General features: G+C 45.8%; 2 protein-coding genes across 2 annotated transcripts; both read right to left on the reverse strand.

Annotated features, from left to right (window-relative positions):
- Positions 1-776: 776 nt before the first annotated feature.
- LOC120388745 (claw keratin-like) lies at positions 777-10,278 on the reverse strand. Its single transcript, XM_039510809.1, has 2 exons — positions 10,165-10,278; positions 777-1,292 (listed from the first exon to the last, which is right to left on the reverse strand). The coding sequence occupies exons 1-2, from the start codon at positions 10,192-10,194 to the stop codon at positions 777-779; spliced, it is 546 nt and encodes a 181-aa protein (XP_039366743.1). The 5' UTR covers positions 10,195-10,278.
- Positions 10,279-14,951: 4,673 nt separating this feature from the next.
- LOC120380572 (claw keratin-like) lies at positions 14,952-15,446 on the reverse strand. Its single transcript, XM_039498392.1, has one exon. The coding sequence runs from the start codon at positions 15,444-15,446 to the stop codon at positions 14,952-14,954; it is 495 nt and encodes a 164-aa protein (XP_039354326.1).
- Between the last annotated feature and the right edge of the window lie 246 nt (positions 15,447-15,692).

A 15,692-nucleotide genomic window follows, 5' to 3' on the forward strand; every position in this document is an offset into this window, starting at 1 on the left:
CTGGGTCACTGTCCTGCAAAGATTCACGCTGACTTTTACCACAAACCATGTGATGATTGGTCTTCTTGAAATCAAAGGAAAACTTATATTCTTAAAGTGATAATCTGTTTAAGTCTTTGCAGGAAAAGACGCTTTGCTAAAACAGGTTATGCAAGGAGGAACTCCACCCTGGTACTCACAGCTGGCACAATGCTATCAGCCTCTCCAAGGGCCATATTCTCCTATCACTCTAGGGCTTTGCATCTGGAGAACTGTCCGGTGCTTCCGGCTCTGCAGGAAGCAATTTCATCCAACGCAATTTTTAAGCAAGCAGGAACAAGGATAACCAGAAGACCGATATTATGATGCAGCAGAGTTTTTAATGCAAATGAAATTGGCAGTACAAAGTTACAGAAAGAAATACCACAGAGCAGAAAGAATGTATTTCCAGTGTTTCAGAAAGGGCTACGACCGGTTACACGCCTCAGTGGGGCGCATTTCATGTTCTGTTTGCTTTGGTGGAACAACCTGTGTGTAATTCAGATTGAGTCCACATGTGAAAGCGAGAATCAGCACACGGGTGGGAAAGCCTTGGCAGAAAGAGTCATAAAGCATAACATTAGAAATGCAGCATGGCTATCAGCCCAAGGTGCTGAGCACACACAGCTCCACTGAGTTCAGCTGGAGCCATGTTTGCACAGCACTTCTGAAAGCCATGCCCAAAAGGTCAGGGGTGAATCTGTATCTTGCTGTTCATTTCCTGATTCTTCCTTCTTCCACGAATATTCCTCGCAGGTTTAACATGGCCCAAAGCTTCCACTGAGGTACCTATGGCAAGATACCCCGGAACCACATAATCCCCCATAACCATAAAGGCCCGGGTAACCACAGTATCCCCCATGGCCCAATAATCCCCTGTAACCGTAAAGACCTGGGTAACCGCAGTGTCCCCCATAGCCCAATAATCCCCCATAACCGTAATGGCCCCCGTAACCACCTAATCTCCCTAAACCATACAATCCTCCGTAATGGCCTCCATAGCTGTACAATCCCCCCAAACCGAATGAGCCTCCAAAACCGGCTCCAACCACAGGTGCTCCTACGGCTGCTACTTCGCTCTGCTGAGGGAAATTGCTGAGAATTGGTCCAGGGAGGGTCACGACAACCGGTGAGGGGCTGATCACCACTTCAGAGTCAGGGCACTGCCTAACGCACGGCTCGTTTGCGCTGCCAGTAACTGGACTGGGTCGGGCCACCCCACATTCCGGATAGCACAGGCTGGAGAAAGTCATCTTTCTGGGGTGGAGGTAAACCTGAAACACACAACAGGGACTAGAATAAAAAGAAGGTTCAGTTGCCAGTGGAAGAAAGGCTTCAAAGCTCGGTTATAATTGTACTGAGGTCTGCATTGGGCCCAAGACAGAGAGGAGGATTGGAATTAGTCTCTATGTGTGTGGTCATGTATTTGTTCCTAGTTTCTCTTTCTATGCCTCTTCTCTGCTAGCAGTAAACCTCCCACCCAACTGGATGCTTTGAGCCCCTCTCAATGACTTTGTCTGAAAAACACCAACTGGAATAAGTGTAACTATTTCTATGCCGGACACCTGGGATTCTGGGTCCATTTTAGACATTTCTCAAAGAGAACATGGCTGGGATCATGGTAATCACATCCTTTCCTTTGAGGATTTAACCTCTGCATGGACACCAGTTGAGTCCAGTGTCAGAAAGTGGCTCTTTGACTTTCCAAACCTTGGGAGTCACCAATACTTGCTGATGAAGAAACAGAAACTTTGCTTTTCTCCTAACAAATCACTAAAGACAAACTCCTCAGCTGGGGTAAAATGAGCCCAGGTCCACTGACTTCCAGGAAACGACACGAAATAATACCATCTCTGGAGAAGCACCTTCAATGGGTATTTCTGCTCAGAAGAACATAGGAAATGCTCAACTGGAGGACACAACTTCTCAGATTCATCCATTCTTGTGTCTCCAATAGTGAGGAGTAACAGCTACTTCATAGTAAAGTAGAAAACCAGCATATGGGCCCTTTCTGGACTAACCTGGAAAAAAATTCCTAATCCAGCTAAGTGAAAAATGGCTAAGGGACTTCCTAAAGTTACTGAAAAGATTTAAGTGCCCTAATTCTTTTTCCAGTTAATAGGAAATATGTTTCCCAATTGTACATTTTGCTCTTCACGTCCCTCTTTTAGCTTCAGATCATGAATCCACCAGTGTTTGCAACTAAATAACCACCCCAGATAATTATGGAAGAACACCCTGATCCCTGAGAAAAATCACAGCAAGTACATGCAAGATTCCACTTTAAATGAAAGATGCCCAACAGTAATATCACTGAGGTCAGAAAGAGAGAGACTCAAATTGGACTTACCCAGTTCACCGAGGAGATGAAGTCTGGAGAAGTGCTTAGAAGAGCCCTGAGTGGTGAGCGCTTTTATACAGTTCCTAGGACTGCCTGGAGGATTTGCGATGCTGTTTGTGGAGGAGGTCCTAATTAGTTACCGAACAAACTTGATTGCCTTGTTAAATCCCCCTTTGTATGGAGCTGTTTTCCCCAGCGTTGGTGATTATTGGGCTAATCTCAGCCTCAGAGGGTGTGACATCCATGCTGCGCTCTTCGGCTGTCTTTCATCTTAAAATTGTAAAGGGCAACTGCATTTCTCGTTTCATTCCACTGACTTTATAGGTGTTGCAATGAGAATGAATGTCAAGGTGATCCTGAGCAGGATCAGTAGCACGAGTGGATGTCATGAAGGAATACAGTATAGTCCTTTCAATTCTTGTTGGTCATGATTAGGGGCATTGGGCAGTTTATTCTAAACATGCTAGGATGCAGGGAGCCATTTTTCTCCATTCTGACCACCTCCATTCCTAGCAGGACAAATCCAATTCCCTTTCAAATCAATGGGAATCATTCCATTGTCTCTAGTATGTTTCCTGTCAGGCCTTTAATCCTGAAATTCATGTTTTGGCAGGGGGACAGTACGATGCCTATGAAAAACTTTAGTTCAGATTAAAACTTTCAAACTGGGTCTCAGCAGGGAGTTAAGTGGAGCCTTGGCCTTTGTGGTGGCCATCTGCCCAGAGGTGAATCTTACCCTATTGTGAGTAAAACTGGCCTAACATTGGACCTCCACGTGTGTCACCAATGCCGTCTTGAAGGACTACCTAGAGCAGATTTGCTCATGGGCCAAGAGGGCAGGGGTGGCGGAGAGGGAAAGGAAGCAGTGCTCTTTTACAGAAAGGTTTTGAGTTAAGTCTTGGAACCTCTGCACTACCAGAAACCATCTCTCCATCCATGAGCAGCCATGGAACTGAGGTCCTGTAAGACGATGCAGCTCCAAAAATCAAATGAGAACCCAAAACCTGCTCTCACCACTTTTGTTCCTATGGTCCCACTTGGCTCTGTTGAGGGAAATTGTGGAGAATTGGTCCTGGGAGGTTCACAAGAACGGGTGAGGGTCTGATCAGAGTCAGGGCACTACCCAATGAACGGCTCATTGAAGTTTATAGGAATTGGACTGGGCTATTCTACTCCGCATGGTTTTTAAAAAATACCAAACTCAAAACTACATTTGAATGAATATGGAATAGCCCCAAGTTGTGTGGCCTTAAATCATGACCTGATTAAAGGTATGACACGAGACGCTTTGTCCTCCATTTTGTTTAAAGTGACTGTATGACTCAATGCAGAGGCGTCTAACCCCAACAACAATTTATTAATATTCAGAGAATACAGCCCTTTGCATGTGTGAAACACCAGCAATTGTTTGTGAGGTACTTTGAAATATTGAGTTCAAAGCATGCTGAAGAAATACCAGTCTTAATACCCTTACTCTCTGTGGTTGATAGGCCTAGAAAAAGAAGCAACTTGAGGTGAAGGTCACACACAGGGGTCAGTTGCAGAAACATAAATACAACCCAATACTTCTGACTCCTCCTAGCACAAGCCGAGCTCTAGGTTGATCCCTGTTACACTGTGTTACAAGACAAGGTTTGTAACATGTCTGGTTACAAAATGGTTGCATCCTTGAATCTAAGCGTCAACAATACAAAACTGGCTAATGTTGTGATCCACTTTAACTGTGGCTTCCTTATACCTGAGGATAATGCTTCTCCAAAGGAGTTACAGGTCTGCCAATTTGCCAAGAGTGTGGTGGCATTGAGACTATCACGTTGGAATTCAAGCTTAAAAAACTCATTTTAAGTTATAGCGCCCACGGCAATGAAGAGACCAAATGCACTGTTTGCACTACTTTTTCTCTAATTGGAATCGAATCTCTCTAATGGGTCACAGTAACCCAATGGTAATGAATTCTTCCAGGTTTGTGAAACGAAGTACAGGGTAGGTTATCACTGTAACATGGCCTTCTTTATACATGAGGATAATTAAGGTCCAAAGGAATAACAAGTGTGTACATTTCAAGATTGTTCATGTTTAGTGTAGGAATAAAAATCTCAATATCGAATTAAAATGGGAAAAATTTTGGTACAAGAGAATTTATTTCTGTTCAAGTGTAAATACCGACCACTGAGACAACACCTTCAAATAAAGGGAGTTAAGGTGCATTGCAAGACTCTCGATGGTTGATCATTGTTCACACTTAGAAGAGAAGATGTTTCACCCAAAAGTTCCCACCAAAATCATCAAAACAAAATTAAACATATTCCAGAATGAGCCTCTCTCAGAGTTACTCTCAGGTTAGTGATGTATCTGGAAGCATCCAGTAGGGTTCAGGAGATACAGGTTAGTGTTTGGCTTGAATAGTCCCAACGATTAAGGTTTATTTCTGACTCTGCCAGTTGCTCCCTGTCTGAACTTCACCTGAATGTGCCTCCCTTTACCTCCATGGCAAACAAGCATAATTGTAACAAAGAGTCGGGTGGCACCTTAAAGACTAACAGATGTATTGGAGCATGAGCTTTCGTGGGTGAATACCCACTTCGTCAGACGCATGTGGGGGAATTCACCCACCAAAGCTTCTGCGCCAATACATCTGTTAGTCTTTAAGGTGCCACCCAACTCTTTGTTGCTTTTTACATATCCAGACTAACTCGCTTACCCCTCTGATACTTCAGGTATGATTGTAACTTTCAGGGTGGATTGTCCGAGGCTTCCTCCAATCTAAACATTTCAAAGCCCTTCACAAACAAGTTTTATACAGCCAAAGAGATGAATTACTAAAGTAGTAATACCTTTTTACTGGGATTAGATGTTCCAACACTGAAGATTAGATTCACTTTAAAAACCTTCACGTCAAGGTCTCTTGCATCCGAAGAAGTGGGTATTCACCCACGAAAGCTCATGCTGCAAAACGTCTGTTAGTCTATAAGGTGCCACAGGATTCTTTGCTGCTTCTACAGAACCAGACTAACACGGCTATCCCTCTGACACAAGGTCTCAGATGTCACTCCAGTGCTCAGTTTGTGATTCCTATACTTTGAAATTGGGGAATTTTCATTCCATGTACCTTTGCATTTCCCTTTTCTGTATATTTTAACATTTCAGGGTAGATACTGAACCAGTGTAAAAGGTAACAGTTCCATCAACTTCAAACTGAAGGAATGCATGTTAGCTAGCCCAGGTTAGAGAAACCTGGTTGGCAGTATATCTCTCTGTGCATACTCGGCACCTCTACCCCCTGGTGCTCTGATCCAACATATAGGGAAGCCAATGGGAAGCATCAGGTACTGCATCTCCACCCATGAGCGGCCAAGAGAACTGGGTCTTGTGAGAGATTTCAGCTAATAAAGAAAAGGAAGAAGCACAAGACTGATAGTGTTAAGGAGAACTTCTTCAAATGCAGGGGTGGCTCTAGACATTTCACCACCCCAACCACGCTGGCATGCTACGGGGGGCGCTGTGCCGGTCGCCGGTCCCGCGGCTCCGGTGGACCTCCCGCAGGCATGCCTGTGGAGCATCCACTGGTCCCGCGGCTCCACCAAAGCCGCGGGACCAGCGGACCCTCTGCAGGCACACCTGCAGGAGGTCCACCGGCGCTATGGGACCAGCGGACCCTCTGCAGGCATGCCGCCGAAGGCACCCTGCCTGTCGCCCTCCCAGCGACCGGCAGAGCGCCCCCCGTGGCATGCCGCCCCAAGCACGCGCTTGGCGTGCTGGGGCCTGGAGCCGCCACAGTTCAAAGGCCAGAGAGCTGTTGGATGAGATGGGGTTAATTGCTAATCTGACCAACCTAGAACAATTTTTGAAGTGGAAAATACACCCCCACCAGGATTTCTTCTAACCCGAGCTGCATTAAATGCCTTCTCTCAGAACATCACTGAAGTCTATGGAGCTGAACTGTCCAGGGGCTCAGTATCTGCCTCTTGAGCTTTGTAAAGGAATGTTTGCTAAAGAAAGGGAAAGGCAAACCTTTTTTTGAATGCAAATCAAACAGCCACAAATTCAGAAACTAGGAATCTTCCACTGAGTATTGGCATAACATCAGAAACCTTAACATGGATTTGTAACGTTCATTTAATCCAGCTTTTCTCAAATGAGGCCACCTGTGGTCTGTTTTTTTTTTACAGCTAGGTCAGCCTCCAAAGCATGGGAAGGGATTGTGGGGGTGCAAAGCAGGAGCCCCTTCTGGCAGCACCCACCTGTTGCTGCTGAGTAGCTTTTACCAAAGGCCATGAGATGCGCCGCATTGGTGTTTGCAGTGGCATCGCCAGCAGAGGTTGGCGCCATGCACCGTGCAACCTCCTCGGGGGCTCTGGGCAGTGCCTCTGGAGACATGAGGGGCCACTGTAGGTGGCACATTAGGCAACTCCTGTCAGTGGAGGCGGCTGCAACATTTGGTTGCCAGGCTGCTCGCCTCCTCCCACCTGGATGGGACACGGGGAACCCGGGACTCCGCAGGCAGCTAGTCAGTTCCCAACCTACCGGTGAAGGGCTCTGGGAGGCAGGAACAGAAAGATGTGTTTGTTAAAGGCCCCCCAAAAACTTATTGTGAAAACCCTTGAATCCTAATCCATAATGTGGGAGCATCCTATCCCACAAAAATATCTATTATTAAAATAATAGAACCCTGTGCACACACACAACTTTAATGAGCCCGCAGTGCTTTGAAGTCCTTTGATCTGAGGACATTTCATCGAGCATAATATCACTCTGAGATCTGGTTTATGTGGAGGTGAACAAGCACATGGAGGTGAAGGTTACACAGGGAGCAAGTGGTAGAGTCAGCAGTAAAACGCGTCATAGTGATTACTCACCCCATGCTCACCGCTGCTCCTGAACTGCATTGGACAGTTTCCATTCAAGGCTTCCGAATATCCCACTGCAGCATCAGTGAAGTCAGTAGAATGATCCCAGGAATGTAGCTGGCCCATAACATTTGCAGAGGAAAGAGAGCTGCAAGGGGTAATGTGCCCCTCACCCCATGTGGAGTTAGAAAGAAACTAATCATCAAAAACACACAGGAAAAAAATAACCATTCAGATGAGGTGCTAGGGATCCTTTTAGTTTAGGATTGAATCTTGCACAGACACTCTGTGATTCTGGACAGTGGGAAGGGTTTGGGGTTTTTTTCAGTTATTTTTCTATCATCAAGTTGCAGGCGTTAGTTTCTTCATGGTCTAGAAGTGAAGACCTGGATTTTCAGAGCAAGCTATGTATTTGGGACACTACATCCTATTGATTTTAGTAGGAACTTGGGCATTCAAATCCCTTAGGGATCTCTGAAAAATCTCACCCCCAATTTTTGATTTAGAGTTTATGATGAAACTCTCTAAGTTTCCTCCATAAAGAACTAATTCACTGTTCTTCTGCTTACTTCTGAAGCGGCTGGTGAGGGACACTTATTAAGACAGGATACTGCATTAGATGGGCCACTCGTCTCTTCCAGCCTGGCAACTGCTACGTTCTCATGTGCAGATGTCATTCTAGATGCAGATCCTCGTCTGGTCTAATTTAGTGTAGCTGCACTGAAGCCAGGGGATCAGAGCAGATTTACACCACGGGAGGAGATGGGGGATTGTGTTTTGTTTTGATTTATAAAACTACTTTTATTTATTCATCAGGAAATGTTGTTGACTCACTAAGGTTTACAAACCAAAGCTCCGCCTTGTCATGCTGGACTGAACTCATTTGTCAGTAGATGTCAGGGGACTGTTGGCCCCTTACTAAAACTTAGTGTGTGTAGGGGGGGGATGGTTCATGGCCCTCTCCCAGTACCAAAAGAAAGGGGAAGGGCCAATCAGAAATCAGGATCCTGAGACTGACAGTCCCCAGGGGCAATGGCAAGAGAAACCTTGTTGTGAATGTCTCTCTCTCTGCATACTCGGCACCTCTACCCCCTGCTGCTCAGATCCAACATATAGTGAAACCAATGGGAAACATCAGGTACTGCATCTCCACCTGTGAGCAGCCAAGAGAACTGGGTCAATATAATAATAAAGCAAAGGAAGAAGGACAACACTGGCAGTTAAGGATTCCTTCTTCAACGATCAGACAGCTGTGGGATGAGACTGGATTAATTGTAAGTCTGACCATCCTAGGGCATTCTGCAAGAACCGTCTCTCACACAAAGCTTTGCAGACAGTATTAGAATAATAATAATAATTTTTAAAGTGGAAAATACACCCCCACCAGGATTTCTTCTAACCCGAGCAGCATTAAATTCCTTCCCTCAGTTGTAAGGCACAGAACGTCATTGAAGTCAAGTTTCAGAGTAGCAGCCGTGTTAGTCTGTATCTGCAAAAAGAACAGGCGTCCTTGTTGCATTCTGTTACTTTCTTTGTTGGGTCTGTCCTGTAGTAGCGCATCATCAAGAATCACATTAAAAAACCAGTTGGAGAACACTTCAATCTCCCTGGTCACTCGATTACAGACCTAAAAGTCGCAATATTACAACAAAAAAACTTCAAAAACAGACTCCAACGAGAGACTGCTGAATTGGAATTAATTTGCAAAATGGACACCATTAAATTAGGCTTGAATAAAGACTGGGAGTGGATGGGTCATTACACAAAGTAAAACTATTTCTATATGTTTATTCCACCCCTCACCGTTCCTCACACCTTCTTGTCAACTGCTGCAAATGGACCATTTTGATTACCACTACAAAAAGTTTTTTTCTCTCCTGCTGGTAATAGTTCACCTTAACTGATCACTCTCGTTAGAGTGTGTATGGTAACACCCATTGTTTCATGTTCTCTATCTATCTATCTATCTATCTATCTATCTATCTTCCTACTGTATTTTCCACTGCATGCATCCGATGAAGTGGGCTGTAGCCCACAAAAGTTTATGCTCAAATCAATGGGTTAGTCTCTAAGGTGCCACAAGTACTCTTGTTCTTATTGAAGTCAAAGGAATTCTACTGACATCCAGTGGCTCAGAATATGCCTCAAATTCGGAGCCTGGGAACCATCCACTGACTATTGTCATGACATCAGAAACCTTAACATGGATTTGTAAAATTAATTTAATCCAGCATTTCCCAAATGAGGCCACCTGCAGATTTTTTTTTTGCAGCTATGTCAGCATCCACAGGGATTGTGGGGATTGTGGCAGCAAAGCCAGCAGGCAGCCTTTCTGTGTTACTGCTGAGTAGCTGTTACCAAAGGCCTCTTTGGTATTTGCAGAGGCATTGCCAGCAGGAGTCAGGGTCCTGCACCTCACAGCCTCCTTGCGGACTCCGGCCAGCACCTCTGGAGACATGTGGGGCCTATATCCGTGGCACATGAGGCAGCTCTTGTTGGTGGAGCTGGCTGTGTCATTTGGTCACCGGGCCACTCCCCTGCTCCTGCCTGGATGGGTAACAGGGAGGCTTAGACTCTGCAGTCAGCCAGTGAGTTCTCAGTATACCCTCCCCAGGACAGGCTCTCAGTGAAGTGCTCTGGGAGGTAGAGACAAAGAAAAGGGTTTGTCAAAGGCCACCAAAAAAAATGTGAGAATCCTTGAATCCTAATCCATAATTTGGGGGCATCTAATCCCACAAAAAAATCTGCTATTAAAATAATAGAACCCTCTGCACACACACAACTTTAATGAGTCTGCAGTGTTTTCAAGTCCTTTCATTTGAGGGAGCCTCTGATCATCAAGCATAATATCACTATAAGATCTGGTTTATGTGGAGGTGAACAAGCACATGGAGGTGAAGGTAACAGAGGGAGCAACTGTCAGAGTCAGCAGTAAAACCAGTCATAGTGATTACTCACCCTATGCTCACCAGTGCTCCTGAACTGCATTGGACAGTTCCCATTCAAGGCTTCTGAATATCTCTCTGCAGCATCAGTGAAGTCAGTAGAATGATCCCAGGAATGCAGCTGGCCCAGAACTTTCAGAGGAAAGAGAGCTGAAGGGTGTAATGTGCCCCTCACACCATCTGCAATTAGGAAGAAAATGATCCTCAAAAAAGACAGAGGAAGAAAATCACATCAGTTTAAGGAGTTACTCAAAGTTTGATTTTTAACTAATTGGGCCTTCAGGAACAAAAGGATCTCTCAAGTCGCCCCGCAGCCTAAAAAACTGTCTAAAATCACTTATCACTCAGGGATCTTCTAACAGCTTTATCTTGTTCTCCAGTGTGAACTTTAGAACTCCTGTTCAACTTGCTCTCTCCCTAAGTATTCAGACGATGTGCTAGGGATCCTTTTAATTTAGGACTGAACCTTGCACAGACACTCTCTGATTCATAACAATGGGAAGGGTTTGAGTTTTTTCAATTTTTTTCTCTTATTGAGTTGCAGGCGTTGGTTTCTTCATGGCTTCGAAAGTTAAGGCCTGGATTTTCAGAGCAAGACATGTACTTAGAACACCAGAGCCTGTTGATTTTAGTTGGAACTTGGGCATTCAAATCCCTTAGGGATCTACAAAAAATCTCACCCCCAATTTTTGCGTTAGGGTTTAGGAAGAAATTCCCTAAGTTTCCTCCATCCAGGGCTAATTCATTGTTCTTCTGCTTTCTTCTCAAGCAGCCAGTGAGTGACACCAATGAGACAAGGTACTGCATTAGATGGGCCACTTGTCTCTTCCAGCATGGGAATTGCATTTGTTCTCACATTCAGAAGTGAATCTAGGTGCAGATCCTCATCTTGTTTAATTTAGCATAGCTGCAGTGAAGCCAGTGGATCAGAGCAGATTTACAGCAGGGGAGGAGCTGGGGGGTTGTGTTTTGTTTTGATTTAAAAACCCATTTTGGTTTATTCATCAGCAAGTCTTGGTGACTCTCTGAGGTTTACAAACCAAAGCACCTGCCTTGTGATGCTGGACTGAACTCGTGTGTCTGTCAGTAGATGTCAGGGGACTGTTGGCCCGTTACTAAAGCTCAGTGGGGGGGGTTTGTGGCCCTCGCCCAGTCCCTCAGCCCACAGGGTGGGGTGACTTGTTTCTTTAACCTGTCTATTTTACTCCTTATTTATTTATTAGTTACTGTTTAATAAATTGTTTTTGCTTTGAACTATATGCAATGATCACTGGGTCTGGGAAGCATCCGGTGTGAAGAGAGCACCAGGTGTGAGGACACCCTACCCCTGTCCTACGTGTCCATGACAAGACTGCGGGTCGAGTCCTCCAGGACTCCTGGGCCCAGCATTGTCGGGATTACAAGGTTTCTGCCACACAGGAGAGTGGAAAGGGAGCCCTCAACATCAGGCAGCCTCTGGGTAAGGGGAGTGGGATTGAGGACTCAGATTCTTGGCTAGCCAATTCCACTGTGGCAGTGTATAAGCCAGGAAAGTTTCTCACTATAGTGGCACCATCCCCCACACACACAGAGGTTACATCCTAACAAGGAAACTAGCATAGTCCCTCTACGTAAAAGGATAAAGGGACACAAATCAGACATCAGGAATGGTAACGTACAAAAGCCAGTAGGAGAACACTGCAATCTTCCTGGACACTCAATAACAAACTTAAAGGTAACAAAACTTCAAAAACAGACTTCAAAGAGAAACTGCTGAGCTACAATTCATTTGTAAATTTAACACCATCAATTTGGGCTTGAATAGGGACTGGGAGTGGCTGGCTCACTACAAAAGCAATTTTCCCTCTCTTGGTATTGACACCTCCTCATCAATTATTGGGAGTGGATCACATCCACCCTGACTAAATTGGTTTTCAGCACTGGTTCTCCCCTTGTAAGGTTACTCCCTTCCCTTCATTTGCCAATATATATTTATGCCTTAATCTGTAATTTTCACTCCATGCATCTGAAGGAGTGAGCTTTTGACCCAAGAAACCTTATGCCCAAATAAATCTGTTAGTCTTTAAGGTGCCACCAGACTCCTCATCGTTTTTGTGGATACAGACTAACACCGCTACACCTCTGATATAATGATCCTTAGTTTAATTTAATGACAAGCCTTTTGTTATATTAATCATCCTGCCTCTGTTTATAAACAAACTCCCTGTCCCAAGGGCAGAAGCTGGGAGTAGCACAGAACTTCTCACATTCCACCCTCCAGCTCTGTCTGGGGCTAGGGCTTGCGCTATGAGAAGACCTCTGGTACAAAACACAGAGGGTGGGGGGAGGCAGGAACCACTATGGGTTGTGGTCCACTTTTTGTCCCAGCCCGGCCCCCTGCCCCTCCTCTCACCCACAAGATTCCGCCCTCAGTCTAGACTGGAAGCCGGAGTCGCTTCAGGGTAAGAGCCACACGGGCAGCTGTGGGGAATCGTGGAGGGTCCACCAGCCATGTGTAGGGGGCCAAGGAGCCAGGGACATGGGCCAGGGGCTGCTCCAGGGTCCCTCCACCCCAGCAGATAGAGGGACCTGGGCTCCCCAGCCTGGCTCTAGCTTTGGTATGGCCAAGGAGGCAGGTCTTTGGAGGAAAGGGGGGCAGGAGTGGGCCCACGGAGGGGGTGGGACCTCGTGGCCCTTCCACTATTAGGAAGAATCCGTCACAGTTAACATTGCATTAAGTATGTGATCTAGTGGCCACTTTTCTTTTCCTTAAGAAAACCTGGGGCGCTGTCCTGCAAAGACGCTCGCAGACTCTTAACGCAAAAAGTATATTTATACGCTTCGTTCATATTCTAATTATTAAATATGTGTCTATCATTGGTATCTTTACTATTTTAATAATGATGACGTTATGAACTACAAAATTACATTATCATGAATTGCAATATATTAAAATCATTGCAATCACCTACAGACTGTCTTCACAAACAACCCAGTTTAAACACACTATAGGTTTCTGGATGAAACTGTCAGCCATCTTCTTTACATGTGGTTCCCTGGTATGGTCTTAATGCACGTTAAGGACAGCTGCATTGCTCAGTTGCGTCTCTCCCATTGATAACAGGAGATAATTTGTAAGTCTTCTGAAGCCGGAGAACGAGCGTTCCTCAGTTATATTTACACTTGAGCAGGATTAAATTCTCTTGTACCAAATCTCTTGTACCAAATATCTCAGTTGATATTGACACAGTGAGAAGGATTCCTATAAATTTGCAGTACCCTGGAAGCATAGTACATCCAGAGTAGTGCAAATGACTCTAAGATCTCTTTCTTGATGGGTAACAGCTAATTTAGACACCACTATTTACTTCCCTCCATTCTGAAAATGGACCATTTATTCCAACCTTTCGCTTCCTGTCTTCTTACTGGATTGTCTGGCAATGCCTTCAGGATCATCTAATGATCCTTAATTGAATTTGATGACAAACCTTTCGTTCTCTTAGTCACCCTGCCTCTGTTTATAGACAAACTTCCTGCCCCAAAGGCAGAAGCTGGGAGCAGGACAGAACTTATCACACTCCACACTCAAGCTGCGTCTGGGGCTAGGGCCTACGATGTGAGAAGACCTCTGGTACGAAACTTGGAGGGGCAGGAACCAGTATGGGTTGTGGTCCACTTTTTGTCCCGGCCCCCTACCCGTCCTCTTACCCCTGAGACTCCGCCCTCAGTCTAGACTGCAAGTGGGATCTGCCTCAGGATAAGAGCTGCACAGGAAGCTGTGGGGAACCGCGGACCATCCACCTGCCATGTGTCGGGGGCCCAGGAGCCAGGGCTGCTCTGGGGACCCTCAGTCCCAGCAAATGTAGGGGCCTGGGCTCCCCAACCTCGGTCTAGCTTTTGCTTGGCCAGGGGGGCGGGGCCTCAGGTGAAGAGGAGGTGCTCGAATAGAGCCCCAAATAGGGCGGGGCATTAACTATGTGATCTGGTGGCCACTTTTATTTTCCTACCAAAAACCTAGGAAAACCTAGGAAGACCTGGGTCACTATCCTGCAAAGATTCACGCTGACTTTTACCGCAAACCATGTGATGATTGGTCTTCTTGAAATCAAAGGAAAACTTATATTCTTAAAGTGATAATCTGTTTAAGTCTTTGCAGGAAAAGACTCTTTGCTAAAACAGGTTATGCAAGGAGGAACTCCAGCCTGGTACTCACAGCTGGCACAATGCTATCAGCCTCTCCAAGAGCCATATTCTCCTATCACTCTAGAGCTTCAAAATTTGCAACTGGAGAAGTGTCCGGTGTTTCTGGCTCTGCAGGAAGCAATTTCATCCAACTCAATTTTTAAGCAAGCAGGGAGGAACAAGGAGAACCAGAAGACCGATATTATGATGCAGCAGAGTTTTTAATGCAAATGAAATTGGCAGTACAAAGTTATAGAAAGAAATACTACAAAGCAGAAAGAATGTATTTCCAGTATTTCAAAAAGCGCTACGACCGGCTACACGCCTCAGTGGGGCGCATTTCATATTCTGTTTGCTTTGGTGGAACAACCTGTGTGTAATTCAGATTGAGTCCACATGTGAATAAGAGAATCAGCACACGGGTGGGAAAGCCTTAGCAGAAAGAGTCATAAAGCATAACATTAGAAATGCAGCATGGCTATCAGCCCAAGGTGCTGAGCACACACAGCTCCACCGAGTTCAGCTGGAGCTATGTTTGCACAGCACTTCTGAAAGCCATGCCCAAAAGGTCAGGGGTGAATCTGTATCTTGCTGTTCATTTCCTGATTCTTCCTTCTTCCACGAATATTCCTGGCAGGTTTAACATGGCCCAAAGCTTCCACTGAGGTACCTATGACAAGATACCCCGGAACCACATAATCCCCCATAACCATAAAGACCCGGGTAACCACAGTATCCCCCATGGCCCAATAATCCCCTGTAACCGTAAAGACCTGGGTAACCGTAGTGTCCCCCGTAGCCCAATAATCCCCCATAACCGTAATGGCCCCCGTAACCACCTAATCTCCCTAAACCATACAATCCTCCGTAATGGCCTCCATAGCCATACAATCCTCCCAAACCAAATGAGCCTCCAAAACCGGCTCCGACCACAGGTGCTCCTACGGCTGCTACTTCGCTCTGCTGAGGGAAATTGCTGAGAATTGGTCCTGGAAGGGTCACAACAACCGGTGAGGGGCTGATCACCACTTCGGAGTCAGGGCACTGCCTAACGCACGGCTCGTTGGCGCTGTCAGTGACTGGACTAGGCCGGGCCACCCCGCATTCCGGATAGCACAGGCTGGAGAAAGTCATCTTTCTGGGGTGGAGGTAAACCTGCAACACACAACAGGGACTAGAATAAAAAGAAGCTTCAGTTGCCAGTGGAAGAAAGGCTTCAAAGCTCGGTTATAATTGTACTGAGGTCTGCATTGGGCCCAAGAAAGAGAGGAGAATTGGGCTTAGTCTCTATGTGTGTGGTCATGTATTTGTTCCTAGTTTCTCTTTCTACGCCTCTTCTCTGCTAGCAGTAAACTTCCCTCCCAACTGGACCCTTTGAGC

This window comes from Mauremys reevesii, linkage group 1 (assembly GCF_016161935.1).
Source record: "Mauremys reevesii isolate NIE-2019 linkage group 1, ASM1616193v1, whole genome shotgun sequence".
NCBI classification, from domain to species: domain Eukaryota; kingdom Metazoa; phylum Chordata; order Testudines; family Geoemydidae; genus Mauremys; species Mauremys reevesii.